Source organism: Triticum aestivum, unplaced genomic scaffold (assembly GCF_018294505.1).
Source record: "Triticum aestivum cultivar Chinese Spring unplaced genomic scaffold, IWGSC CS RefSeq v2.1 scaffold186582, whole genome shotgun sequence".
In the NCBI taxonomy this organism is placed as follows: domain Eukaryota; kingdom Viridiplantae; phylum Streptophyta; class Magnoliopsida; order Poales; family Poaceae; genus Triticum; species Triticum aestivum.
In genome coordinates, this window is record NW_025245728.1 from 180 (window position 1) to 1,767 (window position 1,588).

General features: G+C 53.0%; 1 protein-coding gene across 1 annotated transcript; it reads right to left on the reverse strand.

Moving 5' to 3' along the window:
* Window positions 1–450: 450 nt before the first annotated feature.
* On the reverse strand, window positions 451–1,288 carry LOC123177095 (pathogenesis-related protein 1-like). The gene has a single exon (XM_044591036.1). It carries the CDS (start codon window positions 1,204–1,206, stop codon window positions 700–702), a length of 507 nt encoding a protein of 168 aa, XP_044446971.1. The 5' UTR covers window positions 1,207–1,288; the 3' UTR covers window positions 451–699.
* Between the last annotated feature and the right edge of the window lie 300 nt (window positions 1,289–1,588).

The following is a 1,588-nucleotide window of genomic DNA, read 5'->3' on the forward strand; positions in this document are numbered from 1 at the left end:
ACAGGCATGCGTGGCATGGGATGACTCTCCCTGCGGCAGGAATCGCGCCGTCGAGGCCAGATCTACTGCAGACACGAGCGGGGACGCAAGCGAGTCTGAAACCTGCGACGGAGCGCTGGGCGAGAGTGAGCTTGCACGAGACCATGGACCGCGGCTGGAGCTGGATCCAGAGCGAAACCTAGGAGGGGATGGGCGAGCCATAATGCCAGAGTGGGTGGCCGTCGCGGTCGGAGTGGCCTATGGCGCGGTGGAGGGAGCGAGAGTCTTAGGAACGAGACCTAGCGTGCCCTCTCAAGATCTACTCCGTTTGTCTATACGAGTTGGGATCCGAAAAAGAAAATACACAACATAGAGAATAAGTGTGAGATGACAAAATGGAAGAAAGACACTTTGATTAGTGGTTTCTATGTATGCTGGTTTTTTCACAGCGAGGTACAAATACCATACTCGTATAATAGTAGAACCATATATTAATCCATAAACACTGCTTGTATAATAACACAACTTATTACCTGAATCATAATAGTATATATATACAGCCGGTCTAAACAATATATGGCGTCAAATCCGGCCGGCTGGTTAACTATACATCACATCTGATCACACTGTGGTTATCTCAGCTTAATCATTTTATTTATGCAATACGCTGCTACGTACGTACATGCACGCTCGCATGCGTGCATGCATGATGCATATAGCCTAGTACGGGCTCACCCCGGGGAAGTTGCCTGGCGGGTTGTAGCTGCAGATGATGAACACACCGTCGCCGCTGTCGCAGACGACGCGGGCGCAACCGATGGCCGTCGAGTCGCGCCACACCACCTGCGTGTAGTGCCCGCACGACTCACCCTCCGGCGCCGAGCAGGTGTTGCTGTCGTGGTCGTAGTACTGCTTCTCCGACACCCACGAATTCACGGCGTCCGTCGCCGTCCACTTGGTCCCGCCGCCGCCGCCTCCGTAGAGGTTCTCCCCGTACGGCCGGCCATCAGGAGTATGGATCAGCTGGCAGTCGCCGCGGCGCTGATCCGCGTAGTCCTGCGCGAAGGCTGCCACCGTAGCGTCCCATGTCACCTCCCCAAGGCCCACGTCGGCGCGCGCCGCGTTGTGGGCGTCCACGAAGTCCTGCTCCGAGTTCTGGGCCGTGACCGCCATGGCGGACGCGAGAGCTAAGAGCACCACTACTGCTAGCTTCGGCGAGTACTCCATCGCTGATTAAGCCTTACAAAACTAATCAAGGAAGATGTATCTGTAACGATGAGATAGACTGCCACCATGCGTACGTTGTGTATTTATACTGCCTGCACAAGATCGATTGCTTCTCTGAGGTATAACTAAGCTTGGAAAGTTTCATAGAGAAAATATATCTCAACGAATTACACTGGTCAAATTCGAAGCACATGTGCGCGCGTTGAGGTAGTCAGATATCATCGTGGGCGGCCTGTTGTTTCTTCTGATCGAGATTACCTATGCTGATGTGGAGGAACTTCGTCATTTGGTCTCGTGGCAAGAACAACCTACCTAAAAACTCCATTATCTTCATTGTCCGAGAAGAGGTCAGGTCGTACTAATCGGGACACATGTACCTAGT